The following is a 24,007-nucleotide window of genomic DNA, read 5'->3' on the forward strand; positions in this document are numbered from 1 at the left end:
TTTAACTTTTTGAGGAAGTGCCAAACTGTTTTCTAAAGCACACCATTTTACAATACCACTAGCAAGGTATAAGTGTTCCAATTTCTACATTTGTCAAAACTTGTCTTTTTTATTTTAGTGTCCTTTGAAGAACAAAATTTTAACTGTCAATGAGTCTAATTTACCTATTTTTTCTTTGGTTGCTTAAGCTCTGATGTCACATCTAGAAAATTATTACCTAATCCAAAGTAATTAAGATTTACATCTATGTTTTCTTCTAAGAGTTTTACAGTTTTAGCTCTCATATTTAGGTATATAATTCGCTTAATTTTTGTGTATGCTAAAAGGTGTAGGGGGGTCCAACTTCATTCTTTTGTATGTGATTATCAAGCTATTCCAGGTCTATTTGTTGAAAAGACTATTCTTTTTCTACATTGAATTATTTTGTTGAAAATCAATTGACCATAAATGTAAGGGTTTATGTCTAGATTCTAAATGTCATTCCATTGATCTCTATGCCAATACCACACATCTTGATTGCTGTAACTTTGTAGTAAGTTTCGAAGTCAGGATGCGTGAGTCCTCCTACTTCGTTCTTACTTTTCAAGATAGTTTTGGCTTTTTTGGGTCCCTTACATTTCCATATGCATCTTGGAATCAGCTTGTCAATCTCTGTCCACAAAGGCAGCTAAGATTTTGATAGGAATTGTGTTGAATAGCTTGATCAATTTGGGAGTATTGCCATTTTAACAACCCAGATACATGGGATTTCTTTCCATTTATTTAGGTCCTTAATTCCTTTCAATGATGTTGTGTAGTTTTTGTTTACACATCTTGTACTTCTTTCATTAAATCTATTCCTAAGTATTTCATTCTTTTTATTGTAGGTAGATTTAAAAGAGAACCAACAAACACTGATTTCTTTTATTATAGTGAAACAAGACCACCTAAAAACCATTATGACAAATTTAATCTATAAGCTTGTGACCACAGTGTCCTGGATTGAGACAGTGTTAAAGAGCTAGCCAGTTATTACACAGTATTTCCCAGCCTTGCCTTATCACAAATTTCCTGGAACACATGCTAAAAGTACAGGCTTCCAGCAACCCCAAACATTATGATACAGTTCACTTGGGATAGGGTCTCACTTTTGGAAATTCAATATGTTGTGTTTATTCAGCACTCCCTCTTTTATGTTGAAATTTTTTTATCAAGGTAATTGTGGATTCACATACAATTGCAAGAAATAATATAGCGAGATCCCTTGTCTACTTACCCAGTTTCTTATAATAGTAACTATAGTACAATTTCAACCAAGATACTGAGATTGATATAATCCACTGAGCTTGAATATTCAAGTTCACCAGTCGAATGTGTACCCATTTATCCATGGATGAGTGTGTAGGACAGAAATTAGGGAATGCTGCTGTAAGACACAGGCAGAATCAGTAGAATCTGGATAAGAAGTAGATCTGTAGCATATTTTCATATATATTTTCTTTTATGTTTTTGTCAGATATATATCAGCTGTTTTAAACTTAGTCTCCAAACACAAAAATACATTTTTTGGTACAATTTCATAAGTATGAAGTTTGCTGAACACACACATGAATCTAGAGCCCTCTTTGTGCCCTCTTCCAATCACTATCCCTTCCCACATGTGCAACCACCATCCTGATTTCTCACAATGCAGAATTGTTTTAAAAACTTTATATAAATGGAATCACACTGTGTATACCCATATATGCAAGCTTTCTTTCATTCTACAATGTGGTGTGAGGTTCATCCATATAGTTGCATGTTGTTGAAGACTATTCATTCATTCTTTCCTGCTTTGTCAAAGATTAATTGACCATACACTTGTGGGGTCATTTCTGGGTTTTCTATTTCTGTTCCATTGATCTATGTGTCTATTTTTTGTGCCAGTACCATATTGTTTTGATCACTACAGCTGTGCAATATAACTTGAGGTCCAGAATTGTGATACCTCCAGCTTTTCTTTTCTTTTTCAAGATTGCTTTGGCTATTCAGGATCTTTTGTGGTTCCATACACATTTTAGGATTGTCTGTTCTCGTTCTGTGAAAAATACTATTGGTATTTTGATAGGCATTGCATTAAATGTGTAGACTGCTTTGGGAAGTATAGACATTTTAATAATATTTGTTCTTCCAATCCATAAGCAGGGAATGTCTTTCCATTTCTTTTTGTCATCTTCAGTTTCTTTCATCAGTGTTTTATAGTTTTCAGAGTACATGTCTTTTGCCTCTTTGGTTAGATTTATTCCTAGTATCTTATGGTTTTTCATGCAATTGTAAATGGGATCAATTCCTTAATTTCTCTTTCTGCTGCTTCATTATTGGTGTATAGAAATGCAATAGATTTCTTTTTTTTTTGTTTTGTTTTTTTAATTTTTTTATTGTTATGTTAATCCCCATACATTACATCATTAGTTTTAGATATAGTGTTCCATGATTCATTGTTTGTGCATAACACCCAGTGCTCCATGCAGAACGTGCCCTCCTCAATACCCATCACCAGGCTAACCCATCCTCCCAACCCCCTCCCCTCTAGAACCCTCAGTTTGTTTTTCAGAGTCCATCATCTCTCATGGTTCTTCTCCCCCTCCGATTTCCCCCCCTTCATTCTTCCCCTCCTGCTACATTCTTCTTCTTCTTTTTTTTTTTTTTTTCTTTCTTAACATATATTGCATTATTTGTTTCAGAGGTACAGATCTGAGATTCAACAGTCTTGCACAATTCACAGCGCTTACCAGAACACATACCCTCCCCAGTGTCCATCACCCAGTCACCCCATCCCTCCCACCCCACCCCCCACTCCAGCAACCCTCAGTTTGTTTCCTGAGATTAAGAATTCCTCATATCAGTGAGGTCATATGATACATGTCTTTCTCTGTTTGACTTATTTCGCTCAGCATAATACCCTCCAGTTCCATCCACGTCGTTGCAAATGGCAAGATCTCATTCCTTTTGATGGCTGCATAATATTCCATTGTATATATATACCACCTCTTCTTTATCCATTCATCTGTTGATGGACATCTTGGCTCTTTCCACAGTTTGGCTATTGTGGACATTGCTGCTATAAACATCGGGGTGCACGTAGCCTTTCGGGTCCCTACATTTGTATCTTTGGGGTAAATACCCAGTAGTGCAGTTGCTGGATCATATGGTAGCTCTATTTTCAACTTTTTGAGGAACCTCCATACTGTTTTCCAGAGTGGCTGCACCAGCTTGCATTCCCACCAACAGTGTGGGAGGGTTCCCCTTTCTCCGCATCCCCGCCAACATCTGTCATTTCCTGACTTGTTAATTTTAGCCATTCTGACTGGTGTGAGGTGGTATCTCATTGAGGTTTTGATTTGGATTTCCCTGATGCCGAGCGATATTGAACACTTTTTCATGTGTCTGTTGGCCATTTGGATGTCTTCTTTGGAAAAATGTCTGTTCATGTCTTCTGCCCATTTCTTGATTGGATTCATTGTTCTTTTGGTGTTGAGTTTGATGAGTTCTTTATAGATTTTGGATACTAGCCCTTTATCTGATATGTCATTTGCAAATATCTTCTCCCATTCTGTCAGTTGTCTTTTGGTTTTGTTGACTGTTTCCTTTGCTTTGCAAAAGCTTTTTATCTTGATGAAGTCCCAATAGTTCATTTTTGCCCTTGCTTCCCTTGCCTTTGGCGATGTTTCTAGGAAGAAGTTGCTGCGGCTGAGGTCGAAGAGGTTGCTGCCTGTGTTCTCCTTTAGGATTTTGATGGACTCCTGTCTCACATTGAGGTCTTTCAACCATTTGGAGTCTATTTTTGTGTGTGGTGTAAGGAGATGGTCCAGTTTCATTCTTCTGCATGTGGCTGTCCAATTTTCCCAACACCATTTGTTGAAGAGACTGTCTTTTTTCCATTGGACATTCTTTCCTGCTTTGTCAAAGATTAGTTGACCGTAGAGTTGAGGGTCCATTTCTGGGCTCTCTATTCTGTTCCATTGATCTATGTGTCTGTTTTTGTGCCAGTACCATACTGTCTTGATGATGACAGCTTTGTAGTAGAGCTGGAAGTCTGGAATTGTGATGCCGCCAGCTTTGCTTTTCTTTTTCAACATTCCTCTGGCTATTCGGGGTCTTTTCTGGTTCCATACAAATTTTAGGATTATTTGTTCCATTTCTTTGAAGAAAGTGGATGGTATTTTGATGGGGATTGCATTGAATGTGTAGATTGCTCTAGGTAGGATTGACATCTTCACAATATTTGTTCTTCCAATCCATGAGCATGGAACGTTTTTCCATTTCTTTGTGTCTTCCTCAATTTCTTTCATGAGTATTTTATAGTTTTCTGAGTACAGATCCTTTGCCTCTTTGGTTAGATTTATTCCTAGGTATCTTATGGTTTTGGGTGTAATGGTAAATGGGATCGACTCCTTAATTTCTCTTTCTTCTGACTTGTTGTTGGTGTATAGGAATGCCACTGACTTCTGTGCATTGATTTTATATCCTGCCACTTGACTGAATTCCTGTATGAGTTCTAGCAGTTTTGGGGTGGGGTCTTTGGGATTTTCCACATAAAGTATCATATCATCTGCAAAGAGTGAGAGTTTGACTTCTTCTTTGCCGATTTGGATGCCTTTGATTTCTTTTTGTTGTCTGATTGCTGTGGCTAGGACTTCCAATACTATGTTGAATAGCAGTGGTGATAGTGGACATCCCTGCCGCATTCCTGACCTTAGGGGGAAAGCTCTCAGTTTTTCCCCATTGAGAATGATATTCGCTGTAGGTTTTTCATAGATGGCTTTTATGATATTGAGGTATGTACCCTCTATCCCTATACTCTGAAGAGTTTTGATCAAGAAAGGATGCTGTACTTTGTCAAATGCTTTTTCTGCATCTATTGAGAGGATCATGTGATTCTTGTTCTTTCTTTTGTTAATGTATTGTATCACGTTGATTGATTTGCGGATGTTGAACCAACCTTGCAGCCCAGGGATAAATCCGACTTGGTCGTGGTGAATAATCCTTTTAATGTACTGTTGGATCCTATTGGCTAGTATTTTGGTGAGAATTTTTGCATCCATGTTCATCAGGGATATTGGTCTGTAATTCTCCTTTTTGATGGGGTCTTTGTCTGGTTTTGGGATCAAGGTAATGCTGGCCTCATAAAATGAGTTTGGAAGTTTTCCTTCCATTTCTATTTTTTAGAACAGTTTCAGAAGGATAGGTATTAATTCTTCTTGAAATGTTTGGTAGAATTCCCCTGGGAAGCCATCTGGCCCTGGGCTTTTGTGTTTTGGGAGATTTTTGATGACTGCTTCTATTTCCTTAGTGGTTATAGGTCTGTTCAGGTGTTCTATTTCTTCCTGGTTCAGTTTTGGTAGTTGATACATCTCTAGGAATGCATCCATTACTTCCAGGTTATCTAATTTGTTGGCATAGAGTTGCTCATAATATGTTCTTATAATTGTTTGTATTTCTTTGGTGTTGGTTGTGATTTCTCCTCTTTCATTCATGATTTTGTTGATTTGGGTCATTTCTCTTTTCTTTTTGATAAGTCTGGCCAGGGGCTTATCAATCTTGTTAATTCTTTCAAAGAACCAGCTCCTAGTTTCGTTGATCTGTTCTACTGTTCTTTTGGTTTCTATTTCATTGATTTCTGCTCTGATCTTTATGATTTCTCTTCTCCTGCTGGGTTTAGGCTTTATTTGCTGTTCTTTCTCCAGCTCCTTTAGGTGTAGGGTTAGGTTGTGTACTTGAGACCTTTCTTGTTTCTTGAGAAAGGCTTGTATTGCTATATACTTTCCTCTTAGGACTGCCTTTGCTGTATCCCAAAGATTTTGAATAGTTGTGTTTTCATTTTCATTGGTTTCCATGAATTTTTTTAATTCTTCTTTAATTTCCTGGTTGACCCATTCATTCTTCAGTAGGATGCTCTTTAGCCTCCATGTATTTGAGTTCTTTCTGACTTTCCTCTTGTGATTGAGTTCTAGTTTCAAAGCATTGTGGTCTGAAAATAGGCAGGGGATGATCCCAATCTTCTGGTACCGGTTGAGACCTGATTTATGACCTAGGATGTGATCTATTCTGGAGAATGTTCCATGGGCACTAGAGAAGAATGTGTATTCCGTTGCTTTGGGATGGAATGTTCTGAATATGTCTGTGAAGTCCATTTGGTCCAGTGTGTCATTTAAAGTCTTTATTTCCTTGTTGATCTTTTGCTTAGACGATCTGTCCATTTCAGTGAGGGGGGTGTTAAAGTCCCCCACTATTATTGTATTGTTGTCGATGTGTTTCTTTGCTTTTGTTATTAATTGCCTTATATAATTGGCTGCTCCCATGTTAGGGGCATAGATATTTACAATTGTTAGATCTTCTTGTTGGATAGACCCTTTAAGTATGATATAGTGTCCTTCCTCATCTCTTATTACAGTCTTTGGTTTAAAATCTAATTTGTCTGATATAAGGATTGCCACCCCAGCTTTCTTTTGGTGTCCATTAGCATGGTAAATGGTTTTCCACCCCCTCACTTTCAATCTGGGGGTGTCTTTGGGTCTAAAATGAGTCTCTTGCAGACAGCATATCGATAGGTCTTGTTTTTTAATCCAATCTGATAGCCTGTGTCTTTTGATTGGGGCATTTAGCCCATTTACATTCAGGGTAACTATTGAAAGATAGGAGTTCAGTGCCATTGTATTGCCTGTAAAGTGACTGTTACTGTATATTGTTTGTGTTCCTTTCTGGTCTATGTTGCTTTTAGGCTCTCTCTTTGCTTAGAGGACCCCTTTCAATATTTGTTGTAGGGCTGGTTTTGTGTTTGCAAATTCCTTTAGTTTTTGTTTGTCCTGGAAGCTTTTTATCTCTCCTTCAATTTTCAATGACAGCCTAGCTGGATATAGTATTCTTGGCTGCATATTTTTCTCATTTAGTGCTCTGAATATGTCCTGCCAGTCCTTTCTGGCCTGCCAGGTCTCTGTGGATAAGTCTGTTGCCAATCTAATGTTTCTACCATTGTAGGTTACAGATCTCTTCTCCCGAGCTGCTTTCAGGATTTTCTCTTTGTCTCTGAGACTCGTAAGTTTTACTATTAGATGTCGGGGTGTTGACCTATTTTTATTGATTTTGAGAGGGGTTCTCTGTGCTTCCTGGATTTTGATGCCTGTTTCCTTCCCCAAATTAGGGAAGTTCTCTGCTATAATTTGCTCCATTATACCTTCTGCACCTCTCTCTCTTTCTTCTTCTTCTGGGATCCCAATTATTCTAATGTTGTTTCGTCTTATGGTATCGTTTATCTCTCGAATTCTGCCCTCGTGATCCAGTAGTTGTTTATCTCTCTTTTTCTCAGCTTCTTTATTTTCCATCATTTGGTCTTCTATCTCACTGATTCTTTCTTCTGCCTCATTTATCCTAGCAGTTAGCGCCCCCATATTTGATTGCACCTCATTAATAGCCTTTTTGATTTCTACTTGGTTCGATTTTAGTTCTTTTACTTCTCCAGAAAGGGTTTCTCTAATAACTTCCATGTTTTTTTCAAGCCCAGCTAGTATCTTTAAAGTGATGATTCTGAACTCTAGATCTGACATCGTACTAATGTCCGTATTGAGTAGGTCCCTGGCAGTCGGTACTACCTCTTGTTCTTTTTGTTGAGGTGATTTTTTCCGTCTTGTCATTTTGTGCAGAGGAGAATAGATTAATGAGAGAACGAAATGCTAGCAGGGTAACAACGTCCCCAGAAAATATACTCTAAACAAATCAGAAAAGACCTGAAGCAGTGGGAAAAGAAAGGGAAAGAGAGAAAAAAGAAAAGGAAAGAAAAAAAGAAAAAAGAAAAAGATAAAGATAAAAACAAACAAAAGCAGAACAAAACAAAACAAAACAAAGACAGAATGTGATCAAATATGATCAGGCTGGATTATAGATCAGTGCCACACACTAGATTTTGGGTGTATTTTGGTCTGTTAAAAGAAAGTCCCTCCCAAAATTTTAAAGAAAGAAAAACTTATATATGTACAAAAATAAGGGTTGATATGATGAAGGGATGGAATATGACTGTAAAGATGGAAATTATAAAAAATTTTAAAAAAGGGATTTGCTAAGTTGTTTGAAAAAAGAAAGAAGAGGATTAAAAAAAAAGAGAGAGAAAAAAGGGAGAGAATGTGATCAGGCAGGGGAGTAGAAAAAAACCATACACTAGAGATTTAGAGTATATTTTGATCTGTTAGAAGAAACTATCTCAAGATTTTAAAGAGAGAACAACTTATATATATATGCCAAAAATACGGGTAACTACTATGAAGGGATAGAATATGACTTTAAAAATGAAAAATAAAAATGTTTTTTTTTAAAAAAGGGATTGATAAGATGTTGGTTGAAAAAGGGAAAAAGAAAAATTCAAAAAAAAAAAAAAAGGAAAAAAGAAAAAAAGACAGTTAAAAAAAATAATTAACTTTGAAAGACTAAAGAATCATGGTAAAAAAGCCATGAATTCTATGTGCAGTGTTCCCCTAGCGCTGGAGTTCTGCCGTTCTCATTGATCGGTAAACTTGGTCTTGGCTGGCTGTTCTCGCTGATCTTCTGGGGGAGGGGCCTGTTGCCGTGGTTCCCAAATGTCTTTGCCGGAGGCAAAATTGCCCCGCCCTTGCCGTCCGGGCTAAGTAATCTGCTCGGGTTTGCTCTCCGGAGCTTTTGTTCCCTGCAAGCTTTCCGTACAGCTTTGGAGGCGGAGAGTGAAAATGGCAGCCTCCCAGTCTCCGCCCCGGCGGAGCCGAGAACTCGGGGTCCCGCTCCTCAGCGAGCCCCCAGAGAAAAGCAGTCAGTCACTCCCGTCTCCCCAGTCTCCGGCCACACTCCGCGCTCACCCGGCCTGTGACCGCGCCTTTCTATCTGGCACCCGACCCCGGGTGGAGTCTCCAAACCCAGCAGATCCCCGCGGTGCGCTCCCGCACCTCTCCTCCCGGGGGAAGAAGGTGAGTCTCCCCGGATCTGCCGCTTGTTGGGTCCCTGCTGGAGGAGCTGTGGCCCGACTGTGCCGCGGATCACAGTTTATGGCAACTCCGAGCTGAGAGCCCGCGCCTGGGCTCCGTCTCTGCAGCCGGCTTCCCTGCTCCGATACCTGGGAGCTCTGCCTCACTCAGGCACCCCCGGTCTTTCTGTGACCCCGAGGGTCCTGAGACCACACTGTCCCACGAGGGTTCCACCCCCCACTTCGCCACCAGAGTGACGTCCCTCAGCGGAGCAGACTTCTAAAAGTTCCGATTTTGTGCTCCGTGGCTCTATCACTTGCCAGAAGCGGCCGACGGAGGCCCCTCCCCCGCCGTCTATCCTCCCGAATATCGCCTCGGATTCACTTCTCCGCACGTCCTACCTTCCAGAAAGTGGTCGCTTTTCTGTTCAGAGAGTTGTTGCTCTTCTTTTCTTTGATCTCCTGTTGAGTTTGTAGGTGTTCAGAATGGTTTGATCCCTATCCAGCTGAATTCCTGAGAGGAGACGAAATCCAGGTCTCCTACTCCTCCGCCATCTTGCTCCGCCCCCTCCAGAAATGCAATAGATTTCTGTATGTTGCTTTTGTATCCTGCAACATTACTCAATTTGTTTATCAGTTCTAGCAATTTTTGGTGAAGTTTTGGGTTTTCTATATAGAGTACCATGTTATCTGCAAATAGTGAAAGTTTGACTTATTCCTTGCCAATGTGGATGTCTTTTAGTTCTTTTTGTTGTCTGGTTGCTGAGGCTAGGACTTCCAGTACTATGTTAAATAACAGTGGTGAGAGTGGACATCCCTGTCTTGTTTCTGACCATAGAGGGAAAGCTCTGTTTTTCTCCATTGAGGATGGTATTAAACTGTGGGTTTTTCATATATGGCCTTTATTATGCTGAAGTGTGTTCCCTCTATCCCTACTTTGTTGAGGGTTTTTTTTTTTTTTTTTTTATCATGAATGGATGTTGGTACTTTGTCAAATGCTTTTTCTGCATCTATCGAGAGGATCATATAGTTCTTATCCTTTCTTTTATTAATGCAGTGTATTACATTGATCTGCGAATATTGAACCACCCTTGCATCCCAGGAATAAATCCCACTTGATTGTGGCGAATGATTTTTTTTTTTTTTTTAATGTATTGTTGGACTCAGTTTGCTAGTATTTTACTGAGAATTTTGGCATCCATGTTCATCAGTGATATTGGCCTATAGTTCTCTCTTTTAGTGGAGTCTTTATCTGGTTTGGGTATCAGGGTAATGCTGGCCTCACAGAATGAGTTTGGAAGTTTTCCTTCCTTTTCTATTTTTTGGAATAGTTTGAGAAGAATAGGTATTAACTCTTCTTTAAATGTTCGGTAGAAGAAGGCAGCTGGTCCTGGATTTTGTTTGTTGGGAGTTTTTGATTACTGATTCAATTTTTTTTTTGCTGGTTATTGGTCTGTTCAGGTTTTCTATTTCTTCTGTTTCAGTTTTGGTAGTTTATGTCTAGGAATTCATCCATTTCTTCCAGGTTGTCCAATTTGCTGGCATATAGTTTTTCATAATATTCTGTTATAACTGTACTTCTGTGGTATTGGTTGTTCGTTCTCTCTCGTTTGTGATTTTATTTGAGTCCTTTCTCTTTTCTTTTTGGTAAGTCTGGCTACAGGTGTATCAGCCTTTGTAATTTTTTTCAAAGAACCAGCTCCTGGTTTCATTGGTCTGTTCTATTTTTTTTTAAATTTCTATATCATTTATTTCTGTTCTAATCCTTATTATTTCCTTCTTTCTGTTGGATTTAGGCTTCATGTGTTGTTCTTTTTCTAGCTCCTTTAAGTATAAGGTCAGGTTGTTTATTTGAGATTTTCCTTGCTTCTTAAGGTAGGCCTGTATTGCTATATACCTCCCTATTAGGACCATGCACTTTTGCTGCATCCCAAAGGTTTTAGACCATTGTGTTTTCATTTTCATTTGTTTCTATGTATTTTTTTTTTTTTTAATTTCTTCTTTGGTTTCCTGGTTGGCCCATTCATTGTTTACTAGCATGTTGTTTAACCTCCATGTATTTGTGTTCTTTCCAGATTTTTTCTTGTGGTTGACTTTTAGTTTCATAGCATTGTGGTCAGAAAAGGTGCATGGTATGACTTCAACCTTTTTGTATTTGTTGAGGCCTGCTTTGTGAATGAGTATGTGATCTATTCTGGAGAATGCTTCATGTGCACTTGAAAAGAATGTGTATTCTGCTGTTTTAGGATGGAATGTTCTGATTAAATCTGTTAAGTCCATCTGGTCCAGTGTGTCATTCAAAGCCATTGTTTTCTTGTTTATTTTCTGTTTAGATGATCTGTCCATTGATGTAAGTGGGTCTTAAAGTCCCCTACTGTTATTGTTTTATTATCAATAAGTTCCTTATGTTTGGGTGCTCCCATATTGGGTGCATAAATATTTACAATTGTTAGATTTTCTTTTTGGATTATCTCCTTTATTATGATATAGTGCCTTCTTTATCTTTTGTTACAAAGGTAATAAATTATTGAAATATTTCTAGAAGAATTGCATTTTCCCACCTTCAAAATGACGACAAAAGTAAACTTTTAACCTTTTGTTATTTAGTACTCATAGTTGAAAGTAGAATCACAGGATCATTCATGTCACTACTTCACAAAGTAACAGATAAATGGATAGTCTTTCTTTCCATTTTATCTGTTGGAAGATTATGGCATTAGTGAGAGTTAACATGTACGACTTCAGACTGATTCATATTGTATTACTAAGTAAGCAAATATGAAACTTTTATGTCTGATCTTCCAATAGCATATTCCAGAAAACAGCTCTCAAATAAAATTCAACCTATTAAATTGTTAAAAGATATAAATTAGGCACCGGCATGAAGACAAAACTGCAAAGGAGTATAATGCTCAGCATTCCATTTTTATTTTCCAGTGTGTAACAACACTCAATAATTGCCTGTCATGTTTATCTAGCACAATTAAAATCCTTAATGCTACTAGTAAATTGTTAGATACGCATTCCCTTGCCTTCTCAGCTAAGATCATTTTTTTTTTTTTTTTAAAGATTTTATTTATTTATTTGAGACAGAATGAGAGAGAGAGAGAGAGCACATGAGAGGGGGGAGGGTCAGAGGGAGAAGCAGGCTCCCCGCTGAGCAGGGAGCCCGATGCGGGACTCGATCCAGGGACTCCAGGATCATGACCTGAGCCGAAGGCAGTCGCTTAACCAACTGAGCCACCCAGGCGCCCCTCAGCTAAGATCATTTTCGAGGGCAATTAACACCAAACAATCATAGGTGATGGAAAGACAGAAATATTTCATGCGTTTTAAGGCTAAATAAACTGCTGGATCTTGTAGCAATTTATGCCTTCTGAGGAATGCTGGAATAAAACAAATGACTTCACAATTAGGGTGCTAAAACTTTTAGTAGTTCAACACCGAATTTGACACATGGAAAATCAACCTCCTGACTTCTGATCATATTTTTTGTATCCTGTATCTATTCTGGCCACTCTTCCAAGTTGAAATAAGAACAAAACACTAGCAAGCTTTAAGTGGCTACTGGAGGACATATTGCTTTTGAGATACATCCAATCACCTCTTTCATTTGAATTATGAATGCACAGATAAAGCAGCTTTCAACAACCTTCACAGTTACTATATTGTATTGTTGAAAGGTGCACTGCTGATAAAAAATTCATTTTAAAAGCACATGGAAAATATTGGTTGGTTCTGATTTACAGCTGTTTGAATGAGCAACTTTGGCACTCTAACTGAAATTTTTGGATTAATCTCAAAAGCGACCTCAAAAAATCTCTCCTACTTTAATGTATATTCTATGCACATGACTGCAACCAGGAATGAGACAAATTAGCTAGAACTTTATTATTGTCCTCATGGGTTTAAAAATATTGAAAAAGATCATTAAAAAATTCTCAAATGAATATTTTTTTATAATTATATATTGAGGACTGATAACTCAATCCAGGAAAACCAAATTCCTATATATATCCAGACTCCTATCATCAAATGTTCTATCCAAATTCATATAGTCAATGTATGAAAGTTATGAATCAACCTTGGGCAATTACAATTTTCATACTGAAGTGTTCAGGAAAATACAACTACAATGAAATGCTATTTAAAATTTATATTTATTTGCTTTATGTACATATGAAGGCCTATCTCTTCATATCTGCTAGGTACTTAAGAATTTTCTTGAAGTTTCAACATCAGTGTTAATGACTATGGGGTTCTGTTGCTGTTATTATTCCAATACTGGGAGTTACCCAATGACTAGGCATTCAGATTCACTTAGGTACAGCTATGTACAAGTTTATTATCAGGGCCATTTCTTATTGCCAACTCTAAAGCTTTCTGTTGTATAATAAGGGATTTGGCTGTTCTTTGTCTTTGATTCCTGGGAGGTAGCCTCCAAATCCTGAAATTTCCTGAATCTTTCTTATTCGTGGTGGCTTCTTGGACTACAGGTGAGTTTATGTTAAAGAGATGTCTGAGGACATGGGGCTGGTCACACCACAAAGACAGAACAAGTTTAGAGGGTTGGGGCTTTAAGCCATGTGATATCCACCCAATCTCTGGGGGCAGACTTGGGGACAGATCAAGCTCAACCATGTGCCCAATGAATCGATTAATCATGTCTACATAATGAAGCCTCAATAAAAGCTCTTGATACCAAAGCTCAGGTGAGCTTTCTGGCAGATAATATACATTGATATGTAGAGAGGGCCATGCCTCCTGGATCCATGGGGAGAGAACATGGAAGCCTTGTGTTTGGGACCCTCCCAGATCTTTCCTATTTGTCTCTTATTTTGCCACCGCCTCCTCTTTTCTTTCTTTCTTTCTTTTTTTTTAGAGAGGGAGAGAGAGAATCTTAAGCAGGTTCCATGCCCAGTGCAGAGCCCAAGGTGGGGCTCCATCAGGACCTGAGCCGAAATCAAGAGCCAGATGTTTAACTGACTGAGCCACAAAGGCGTCCCTGGCTACTTCTGATTTGTATCCTTTTGCTATAATAAGACTCTAATTATAAGTCCAGTTGACCCTGAAGAGCGTGGGGGTTATGGGAACTGACTCCCTGTACAGCTGAAAATCCTTGTATAACTTTGACTCCCCCAAAACCTAACTACTAATAGCCTATTGTTGACCGGAAGTCTTATGGATAACATAAACAGTTGATTAACACATATTTTATATATTGTTTATATTATATTCTGTATTCTTAAAAAAGTAAGGTGGACCAAAAGAAAATGTTAAGAAAATCATAAGGAAGAGAAAATACACTTACAGTCCTGTACTGTACTTATCGAAACAAATCTATGTACAAGTGGACCCACATAGTTACAGTCGTGTTGTTCAAGGGTCAACTGTATAGTGCTTTCCTAAGTTCTCTGAGCTGTTCCAGTAAACCTGAGGGGGTAGTGGGACCTCCAAATCTGTCCAGCATGTCAGTAGTAAGGGCGGCCTGGGGAGCCCTGAACTTGCAGCTGATGTCTGAAGGGCCGAGCAGTCTTGCAGAGGACAGAGCCCTTAACTGGTGGAGTTTGGCTTAAATCCAGGTAGTTGGTGCCAGAATTACACTGCACTTTCAGACATAACTTTTTATCTAAAAGGTAAATAAACTTATTTATAAAAGACCCTGTATCTATAGTTTACTTATTCAACCAAAATAAAACCTTGGGAATAATTACATACATTAAAGCATTTATGGACCTTCTCCCCAGATTTAACATTTATAATTTTAACCAATCCCATATTAAAAATGAGAGATCAGAGCTAAAAAGCTGACTTTGGGAATAAGGCTTTGTCAGCAATGTAAATATATTTGATGGAATGTTGAGACGATGAAGCAATGGGAAATAAATTAATTCTGAAACTTATTAGAGTGATTTATTTTTAACTTGATCCAATGGAGGACATTTTTCTTTCAATTAATGAAAACCATATATTGCCTTAGAAGTATTTCCAAAGGATGATCTTTAAATGTTAGTTTGTTGGATTCTAATAAGCATTAAATATAATTTTAATAAAAAAACATTTCTGTGGTCAAGTTGGAAAATTACTGCATTTAAATTAAGTAGGTCTCTTTACCCTGGGCTTTCCTTTTTTGCTAATATGAGCTGTGAATCTCTAGGAGAATGGCTTGAATAGTGCATTTCTATACTGACTTTTTTCTATAGCATCTCACTGGACCAGTAAGAAATAGATCATTCAGACAGGTTGTAATTATAATGCATTAAACTTGGATTCATGTTTTGAGGTGTACAGAGTTTTAATATGTAAAAAGTAAGACTTTTCATGTCCATTTCCAGATATGGAAAAAAAGGCAAAAGTGGATAAACAAATTTAAAAAACCTCTAAATCTCCCAAACTTAAGAAATTTTTTCTTAAAATTATATTTACTTTAAAGTTCTAATGCTTTAAAGGTCAAGCTTATGGCCAAGGGAGTGGAAAATGTTATGTGAATAAATAACTTGAGGGTTTTTTTTTTTTTTAATGGCTATTTAAAAAGACCATTAAGGGAGTCAATTTTGTTTTTATGCCAATTAACTAAAATTTCCTGTAAGAGCTAAATTGGATTTCAATGCAACTATGAAGAAATGGGATAAACATGGAGAGAAATACAAGTAAAAATTTTTCTTCAAAATTTAAATTTAAAATGTCCATAAATTTGTTCATGTGCTCTCAGGTTGCTTTTTGAGCCCATATATAGGGCTTATGTCTACTATGTAATACCTTCTTCACGAATGTATAAAAAATTTCTTATGCATAGCCTTGTTCACTACATAACTATTTTGATAATGCTTTGACGATGCTTTGAAAAAGACTTACACTGTAGTAATGAGACTAGACTAATGGGATATGGAACTTAAAAACTATTTTGGATTTGCAGGGTTTTACTAATACAACAAGAATCTGTATATGGATTCACACAGGTCATTTAGTATCTTTATGGATTATGAACCTTGTAACATAACGTAAAGAATGAACAATTCTATGGTTAAATCAATAAAATTGCCACAGATATCAGCAAGGTTACCACTCTGTAATCATTTTGTTGAAAATTAGTGTTATGATGTCTCTAATTAATTAGGGGGAATAAGGGGCCAGAGGCCTATAGAAAGGATGTGAAGTAAAATATAACGGCAGAAGTTGTTGATCAAGGCAAAGATCAAAATTCTTTTTTTTTATTGTTACAAATAATGAGCTATTTTTAGCAGTTAAATTTATTTTAAGCCGCAGAACACTTTCTTTCTAAAAAGCTGGAAAGAAAGCCCAATAAATTTATGGGATTTATTGGAAGCTCTGTTTGACAGCCTGACCTGAGGGGCTCCGTGGAGCCCAGTTTGAAAACCACGTTATTAAGTAATAGATGAGTTGAGGTCTCCGGGACATGGAGCACACAGAACTAAATAATAGCACCAGATGTTTTTCCATCAAACACGACATGAATGGTAGCTGGAGGAAATTTTCCAGTGAAAGTCTCTCCCTCATCACCTCCACAGTCCTCCTTCAGGGAGGCCTGTTGGAGAATAATGCTGGTCTCCACACCTTATTTAAATTTGACCCTAGGTTATTGCTTTCTTTTTGTATTCAGTATCCACAGTGGCCCTCTCCTTCTTTCCCTGGCTCTTTAAACTTGCAACTATTACCTCAGGAAAAGTCTGTCCCTCAAACCTGTCCTCTCTTTTACGTTTAAAAGGGAAGAGATCTCAACTGTGAATGATAACTGCAAAAGTCTCACTGGCTGTACTTGTGCTGTCAAATGAAAGATTTAAATTCTGAAATGATTTAGACATTAAATAAATACGACCAACTAAAAAAGCTTTTCAGAGAACTTAGCACTCCATTTCAGCTTGTTTACAAGACTCTATTTATTGCCTTTTCTGCCTGGTTTAATTAAACATGCTCTTCCTCAAATACAAGCATCCACCATGATAAGGAAAAATTTCTCATTCAATTTTGTTTCTAATTAACCTCTAATATTAAACTTATATAACCTTCTATAGAATCCTACTACAAAAGTAATACATTCTAATCATATTATGGTTGAGCGGTAATGTAGATTATCCTCCGAATCTACTCTCCCCATATTCATACTTATTTTTGTCAGATGTACCCTGAGTTCCACACAATGTCTTAAAAGTACATACTCTTGAACTAAAATCTATTTGTAAATCGAGTACTGGCAATCATTAAATTGCCAATATCCTTTCTACAGATGATGAGGGAGCAGAAGGCTAGCTGAGGACAAAGCAGAAGCTGGTACCCTACACCTCCCCCCGACCCCATGTGGTATGTGTGACATTCCTCAGGCACTCTGGGCTGCCCTAAAGGAAAAACAAATGGTTAACTGATAGAGATCACAGTCCTGCAGGACAGGAGTCTCCCTCAGTTTACAAATGTCCTAGTGATTTACAAGGAAGAAGCTTTCTTACCAATAACCTAACTTCCAGAGATGCATAACTCAGTTTCCTGAAGTCCTAACATCATTGAGGGAGGCTGAGGCAGAAGGAAATGTAAATAAAATTGAATTTCTTTTGAACCTGAAGCCCATTGACAAGGACATGTGATAGGAGGAATGTAACATTCCTCCAGGAAACTCCCAACTGTCTTCATGTTAGTGCCTCATTAGAGGGAAGAACAACCTTGGCTTGACAATAACCAGGCCTCCAGTATCCTAAGAGTCTTTAGCATATGACAGTCCTTCTGGACACCCCCTTTGTCCTCACCTCCCCAACTCCTGAGTATCTAATCAGCCACTCCTCAAGACCAGTGCAGCAGCTCTTTCTGCCCACGGGGCCTGTCCCTGTGCTTTAATAAAACCACCATTTTGCACCAAAAATGCCTCAGGAATTCTTTCTTGGTCACCGGCTCCGGACTCCACCCCCCTGAACCTCACCTATATTCCAAAACCACATCACAGAGGGCCCTATAGACTCATCCAGTTTTCAAAATCATACCTAAATAGACATTCACCTTATGAAGACCCATCCTTGTAAATTAAAAAAAAAATTCCTAATGTTCTCTTCCCCATAACTGGCAATCAAGTGAACTATAACATGGTAAGTGTTGAATATTCTGCCCAAGTCAGTATATTGTGCTTCTCTAGGGGGTGATCTCCACAGGCCTTTCCTACAAAGATTCAAGCTCACATTCCTACCAAACCCTGTGAGGATCTGCAGGATCCAGTAAAGTAATCCTTAAACTTTAAATGTGTGGGGCACCTGGCTGCCTCAGTCCATAGAGCATGTGAGTCTTGATCTCAGGGTTGTGAGTGCAAGCTCCATGATGGGGATAGAGGTTATTTATAAATGAATGAATGTAAATTAAAAAAAATGTGTAATAGAGCTCCGGGGGGATCTTGTCAAAATGCAGATTCTGACTCAGTAGGTCTGTAATGTGGGTTGAATTTCCGCATTTCCAATGGTTTCCCTGTGAGGTCTATGCTGCTGGTCTACACACCACTTGTGTCCCTACTTGTGCAGAGAACTTTTGGTCCACAGAGCCTAAAGTATTTGCTATCTGGACATTTAGGAAAACATTTGGTGGTAAGTAATTTAACCTAATAGTTGATTGTTAAGTTTCTTCATAGTCTCTACATGTTAGCAAGTATTTGTTAGGTATAAATAACAATATATTACTTTCAAGCAACAGGAGAGCACGTATATTAAGAATATCATGGGCTCGGGAAGAACAATTGTATCAGATGTGCCTTTCTGCTAACTTGATATTAGCAGATAATAAAACATCACAAATATAATTGAGTTTTATAATATTTACTGATAGTACATTATGGCTTAAACTGCCTTTGAGACATAGCAAAGATAAACTTGCTGAGGGTAAAGATTGAAGAGAAGTGTCTGAAGGAATTATGTAGCTCTTAGAGCTCAAGACTTGAGCACCTGGCATTTTTACATTTTATCCAATTCACCTTCCAAGTATCACTTCCACATAACTCAAATAGAAATGTTGTTTCTACTTCTCAAGGAAAAGATGAGCAGAAATAAAGAGTTAAATAAGTTGTCACAACTATATAAACCAGGAGGTTAAGACGTTGTCCAAATCAGGTAATTCTGAAAATAAGCTTTAAATGGCAATAAAGAGACTTAATATTGATATCACCAGGCCAATTCAGTGAAATAGGTATTTGGCTATTATTTCTTCTATTTAGTTAGTAGAAAGAAGCACAAATATTTGATGGATAACATATAGAAAGTATGTGACATGAATAGCCCTATTCCAAAGATCTTAGTTCTTAACAGTCTGTATGGTAATTTCCCAGAAATGGGACACAGAGGGAAGAATAGTGTCTGGAAAAAAGAAAGAATCCAAGCCTGATTGTGGATCAAATACAACTACAAAAATTCTCTCCAGAGCTTCACTCATTCTTTCATTCTACAAATATTGAGCACCTACTTGTTCTAGGGGCTGGAGATACATCAGTGAATAAAACAGTCCAAGATACCCTCCCTCAATCTTGTACAATTCTTGTACAGGAGATAAAACATAAAGAAACATAACAAGTAAATTATATGGTATGATTATAGAATGATATATGCTTTAAAAATATAAAATGTAGAGCAGGATAACGGGGTTTGGGAAAGAGGGGTATGGTTGAGGGGCAGCATGATAAAATTCTATCACTTATATTTAAATGGAAATCATGTATACATGCATTTTGCATAAGTTAGATTCTTTCTAAGATTCTTTAAAATATTAAGAGTAAATGATATATGATTTTAAAAAATTCTAGAAATTCTACCTCTTGTTCTGTGAAATTTTAAGTGATTAACTTGAGAAGTACCTGGTACTATATAGTCACTCAAGGTTCTAACGAACCAATCAACTGAGATATTAGAGTGTTCTAGCAGTGAGAACATGTGTGATTTGGTTTTTGAATGATTTAAAATCTGCTGCTACAATGACACCATCTAAGATTTCACAACAAAAGTGAAACATATATTGTCTTATGTTCTTAGGATAAATACCCCCCAATATATTTATATATCAATAAGATTTATAGCCAGTACCATTTATGTGACTCCCGAGGTAAACTCTGATTTTCAGAGTGTAGTATGTATGAGACAGTGAGTGACCTTGGGAACAAGCCCCTATGCACCCGGGACGCTCCATGCTGGCTGTTGTTTTTCTTGCAGATCAAACAGGGACCAAGGAGCAAGCCCAGACGGGTTCAAACTGATCTGAGATAGGATGGCCACCAAATTTGACCTTTTATCAGCTTTTCCTCTCATTTCTGTGCTAGAAAACATTCCCAGCGGTGGAGACTTAACATGCAAATGAAACATCTGATGTATGAAGAAGCATGTTCTGTCAACCGCACCTGCGTGCCCACTTGCCTGGGATTCCCAGCCCTTCCGTGCATGAGCAGGACTCCTTCCTCACCTCAGCCCCCTTAAAACTTCCCCTGGCTGTTGTTCTGAGAGCCAGTCTGACACTTTTGTTGAGACTGTGTCTCCTTTTGGCTGCAGCTGCTGCCCCAATAAAGCCTTGCCTGTACCTTTAAATTTTGGGTCCAGCCTTGTTTCTACTGTCTCCGGGTCCAAGAACCCGAGCCTGCTAACAGTTATATCATCTTCCAGTACAAAGTTTACTACTACAAAGAATGCCAGACATAATAGACCTGTGCCTTAAGGTTAAGACATTAAAATAATGGTGACCACATGGTAAATGGCCTAAAATAATAGAATTAAACTGGTGAAAGTCAAACTGTTTTATCAGTATAATAACTGATAATATGATCCACAGATGGACAGCACAGATAAAATAGAAACGCCCTAAGGCCACTATTGAACAGGGGATTAGTGTCTTTGTACTGCATACATGTGGGGATCAATTCTATGTTTAAACTGAAAACAGAAAGAGACATTTTCGTGAAAGCCGCTTTTCCACCATCCATTTGGAAAGCCAGTTTGGCTGAGAGAAGGCAGTTGTCACAGAGACTGAAATTTAGAGTGTGCCTCGCATAGAACACCAAAGTTAGAGTAATCCACCAACACCATCAGAACTGATAGAACATATCTAAGCAAAGAAGTAATTTCCAAAGAAATCAGCAACAGAGATTCAATTTCCTTGGACGTCACTTTGAATAAATGTATTGGTAAACACTAAAATATCCCATCGGACATCTACCAGAGATTAGATTTAATGAGAAAGAATCGATGCTGGACAGACACAAGGAACTCAACTGGACTCATTTACTTAGTTAAGGGTCTGAGATCCTTCCACAATCCCCATGAAGTTCAGTGCTATCAGGAATCTATCTTTTTTGCTTTTGTCCTAGAACACAGTACTGCATTCTTCATACTTCGAATTGACAATGCTGTGGTATTAAGTCCACTACCTTTGCTCAATTTTTATTATTTTTGTACTTTGACTTTTGTTAAGTGATCTAACATCTTTATGAGAGCCATAGGATATTTTTCAGGTTTTTTTCTGAAAATAAGATGGACTGTTAAGTGGCTTGCTGACACTCTCCTGCATCTAATTAACAGATCAGGATAAAAGTGAGAATATACAAAAGTCATTCTGAAAACTCAAAGGTTATGTTACAAACAAATGATTATCTTGGTGATTCACTAGGCATAATATAAAATGTGAGCAAATCCTTATAAGCTACATTCCAGGAGAAACATTTTTAAAGGTGATCTTCAATTTTGCATTTTAATGACTAATCATGATCTTTTACATTATCATGTCATCTCAGAATCTCAAGTGCATTTATATTTTTCCTGGTCTCTAATTTATAGCACTGATGTTATTGATACAGAGAATAAAATATTCAGTTACCCTTACACCTGTTTCTCAAAGCACATCTATTATAAATATTAAATTCTTTTTTTTTGTAGTTATTGTTCTAAATGCATTGACTATATTTAAGTTAGGAATGCAGTAACCTGAATATATTAACCTGAAAAATACTTATATCTAGAGCTTCAATATTATGGAGTCTTTGGGGCTATTTTCACTAGACTTTGATAAAAGAGGAATTATGAGATAAGGTGAAAAAAAGGGAAATGAATTTTGGAAACTTCTTGTGGGGGAAAATTTAAGAGATTCCAGTAAATGTGTCACTGATGGTACTTTGATGGTTTATAAATAGAGACAGTCCTATTAGTGCATATTGTTTTCTGAACCATATAATAAAATTGGAGGAGCGTTGTTCCAACAGCAGAAGCTATTTCAGCAAGGTTGGAGGGTAACTGCTATGGCATCTATGATTCAGGCTGACCTACTGTAAACTAATCTCAGTCCAATACAAAAAGACAGATGTATTAAAATAAAAGAATAATGGAAAATATTGCTTAAAGACTACTATATTAAGATTTAGAACCAAAGAGTTTACAACGTACTCTGATCAAAGATGGCCACTCTTCACAAACTTCTGGCAATTTAATTATTATCACTGTGTTTGGTTTAGAAAACTAAAATGGGCACAGTTAACTAAGAGTATGTACATTTTTCTTTTCTTTTTTTCTTTTCTTCTTCCCCCACCTTTTTTTTTTTTTGGCTAATCTCAACACAATGAGGAATAAACAAGAGATCTTTGAGTTTTCACCAGTTACGACTTTCAGTCTTTCTTTGCTGCCACTTAAATGACATTTCAAGCATATTTCAAATTTTGCCAGTTTGGTTATTATAAGACTCTCGTTTTAACTTTATTTTCAGATTAAATTCAAATGTCCTCTCCCCCTCCCTCTCTTGTGGGGCACTGTTGGGCCTATTCGACAGACTCTTGATCAGGACCAAGGGAAATTTCTGGTACCATTTTTGTCTACCTGTAAGGCTTTCTTGCCACCAACTTTGGGACTTAGTTGCCAACTTCTGGACAAGACAAATGCCTCCAAATGTCCTGTATGGTGCCCCCAAAATGTTCCATTTAGAGCACAATCTGTAAACCTTCATTTCCCTCCATTCTGATCCATGTTCATTTAACCTCCACCCCCAAAGATAGCAAACATATAAGACGGAAGAAAAATTGGATTACCATGGCTGTTACATCTGGATGTTTCCACGAGCCTGCCATTTTGGTCGTAGCATGCCATTGCTTGGTAACGATATCCTTGACCACATTCCTTGGTATCGCCTTGTGTTTTCACTCCCAGCAACGCTTCCACTTTCCCCTCTGGTAAAATGCAGTCTGACCAGTTCCCCACAGGCTGTGCATTATACTTGTCACAAGGACAGTACTGAGTCTCAATCAGGGGGTACAAATGAGAATTTTTACATTTTTCCTTCTTTTTACTTTTTCCTGTGGAGAAATTTAAGTTGGAAAATATCGTTATTCATTTCAAGCATCCCTAATTTTCCTCCTTTCCTAAACTTCCTTTCTCCATTTTTAACCATAGTCAACAGCAGCTTACAATGAATACTATTTTCTCACTCCACAGTGCTTTCTCTGAAGGCTCTTATTAGTACTGGGTGCCTTGCAATAGTGAAATTTTTCTTATTTTCTCATTTTAAAATCACCATTTGCAAAAGGCATTCACTGTTTTGCTGAATTTTATACTCTTCGAATGATTGAAACACTTTCCAATGATCACGTGCTTTCACTGAATAGGGGAATTTAAGGTAATTGCATAAATCTCTCCTTTATAACATGTGCAAAAATATGAAATGGAGAGAGCCTCTGTACTGGACTGTACAGCTTTAGTTAATTCCAAATAGATGGCATGGTTATAGAGGATTACAATTCAGAAAATGAGATTTTTATATTTTCTTTTGTTAACTTTTTTTTTTTTAAGATTTTATTTTATTTATTTGACAGAACGAGAGAGAGGGAACACAAGCAGGGAGAGTGGGAGAGGGAGAAGCAGACTCCCCGCTGAGCAGGAAGCCTGATGCGGGGCTCGATCCCAGGACCCCGGGATCATGACCTGAGCCCAAGGCAGATGCTTAATGACTGAGCCACCCAGGCACCCCCTCTATTTACTTTTCTGATTATGACTTTGCATCTTTCATTATTTCTGAAGAGTCATCATTTTGACACACTTGGTGGTTACTGTAGTAAGTAATATTAAC

At 37.7% G+C, this 24,007-nt stretch overlaps 1 protein-coding gene across 1 annotated transcript in view; it reads right to left on the bottom strand.

Annotated features, from left to right (window-relative positions):
• The window catches only part of THSD7A (thrombospondin type 1 domain containing 7A), a 436,418-nt gene that overhangs the window by 43,115 nt on the left and 369,296 nt on the right, over window positions 1–24,007 (bottom strand). The window contains exon 13 of the mRNA XM_078059314.1: window positions 22,974–23,237. Within this exon, the coding sequence (XP_077915440.1) occupies window positions 22,974–23,237 (264 nt within the window). The remainder of the gene's footprint in view (window positions 1–22,973; window positions 23,238–24,007) is intronic.

This window comes from Halichoerus grypus, chromosome 12 (assembly GCF_964656455.1).
Source record: "Halichoerus grypus chromosome 12, mHalGry1.hap1.1, whole genome shotgun sequence".
NCBI classification, from domain to species: Eukaryota; Metazoa; Chordata; class Mammalia; order Carnivora; family Phocidae; genus Halichoerus; species Halichoerus grypus.